This window comes from Chiloscyllium plagiosum, unplaced genomic scaffold (assembly GCF_004010195.1).
Source record: "Chiloscyllium plagiosum isolate BGI_BamShark_2017 unplaced genomic scaffold, ASM401019v2 scaf_92462, whole genome shotgun sequence".
NCBI lineage: Eukaryota > Metazoa > Chordata > Chondrichthyes > Orectolobiformes > Hemiscylliidae > Chiloscyllium > Chiloscyllium plagiosum.
In genome coordinates this window covers 1-1,298 of record NW_025145541.1, presented here as the reverse complement: position 1 = coordinate 1,298, position 1,298 = coordinate 1, and the positions used below count along the sequence as shown (strand labels likewise).

The window sequence follows — 1,298 nt, the reverse complement described above, 5'->3', positions numbered from 1 at the left end:
GAGTGCGTGAGAGAAAGCGCGCGAGAGAGAGAGCGAGAGAGAGAGCGAAAGAGAGAGCGAGAGCGCGAATCAGCGAGAGCGCGAGGGAGAGCACGAGAGAAAGCGCACGAGAGGGAGAGCGAGAGGGAGAGCGAGAGGGAGAGCGAGAGGGAGAGCGAGAGGGAGAGCGAGAGAGAGAGCGAGCGAGAGCGAGCGAGAGCGAGCGAGACAGAGACCGAGCGAGAGAGCGCTAGAGAACGAGAGAGCGCGCGAGCAAGAGAGCAAGTCAGCGAGAGCGCGAGGGAGCACGAGACAGCAAGAGAGCGCGAGAGAGCGCGAGAGATCGAGAGAGCGCGAGAGAGAGCGCGGGAGCAAGTCAGCGAGAGCGCGAGGGAGCGCGAGAGAGAGCGAGAGCGAGAGCGCGAGAGAGAGCGAGAGCGCAAGCGCAGAGAGAGAGCGAGAGCGCGAGAGAGCGCGAGAGAGAGCGAGAGCGAATCAGCAAGAGCGTGAGAGAGCGCAAGAGTGCGAACGCGAGAGAGACAGGCAGCGAGAGAGAGCGAGAGCGAATCAGCAAGAGCGCGAGAGAGCGAGAGCGAATCAGCAAGAGCGCGAGAGCGAATCAGCAAGAGCACGAGCGAGAGAGCGAGAGAGAGCGAGCGAGAGCGAGAGAGAGAGCGAGAGAGAGAGCGAGAGAGAGAGCGAGAGAGAGAGCGAGAGCGAATCAGCGAGAGCGCGAGAGCGAATCAGCGAGAGCGCGAGAGCGAATCAGCAAGAGCGCGAGAGCGAATCAGCGAGAGCGCGAGAACGAATCAGCGAGAGCGCGAGAACGGAATCAGCGAGAGCGCGAGAACGAATCAGCGAGAGCGCGAGAACGAATCAGCGAGAGCGCGAGAGCGAATCAGCGAGAGCGCGAGAGCGAATCAGCGAGAGCGCGAGGGAAAGAGAGCGCGAGGGAGCGCGAGGGAAAGAGAGCGCGAGGGAGAGCACGAGAGAAAGAGCGAGAGAGCGCGAGAGAGAGCGCGAGAGAGCGAGAGAGAGCGAGCGAGCGAGAGAGCGAGCGAGCGAGAGTGCGAGCGAGCGAGAGTGCGAGAGAACGAGAGAGAGCGCAGGAGCGCGAGAGCGCGCGAGCAAGAGAGCAAGTCAGCGAGAGCGCGAGGGAGCGCGAGACAGCTAGAGAGCGCGAGAGAAAGCGCGCGAGAGAGCGCGCGAGAGAGCGCGAGAGAGCGCGAGAGAGCGCGAGAGAGCGCGAGAGAACGAGAGCGCGCGCGGGAGCGCGAGAGCGCGCAAGCAAGAGAGCAAGTCAGCGAGAGCGCGAGGGA

The 1,298-nt window shown here is 63.9% G+C and overlaps 1 protein-coding gene across 1 annotated transcript; it reads left to right on the top strand.

Moving 5' to 3' along the window:
- Positions 1-210: 210 nt before the first annotated feature.
- Positions 211-690, top strand: LOC122545023 (putative uncharacterized protein DDB_G0271982; the record flags this gene model as incomplete). Its single annotated transcript, XM_043684237.1, has 2 exons — positions 211-314; positions 585-690. Coding segments are annotated over 2 exons (210 nt in total), but the record flags the coding sequence as incomplete, so codon positions are not given.
- Between the last annotated feature and the right edge of the window lie 608 nt (positions 691-1,298).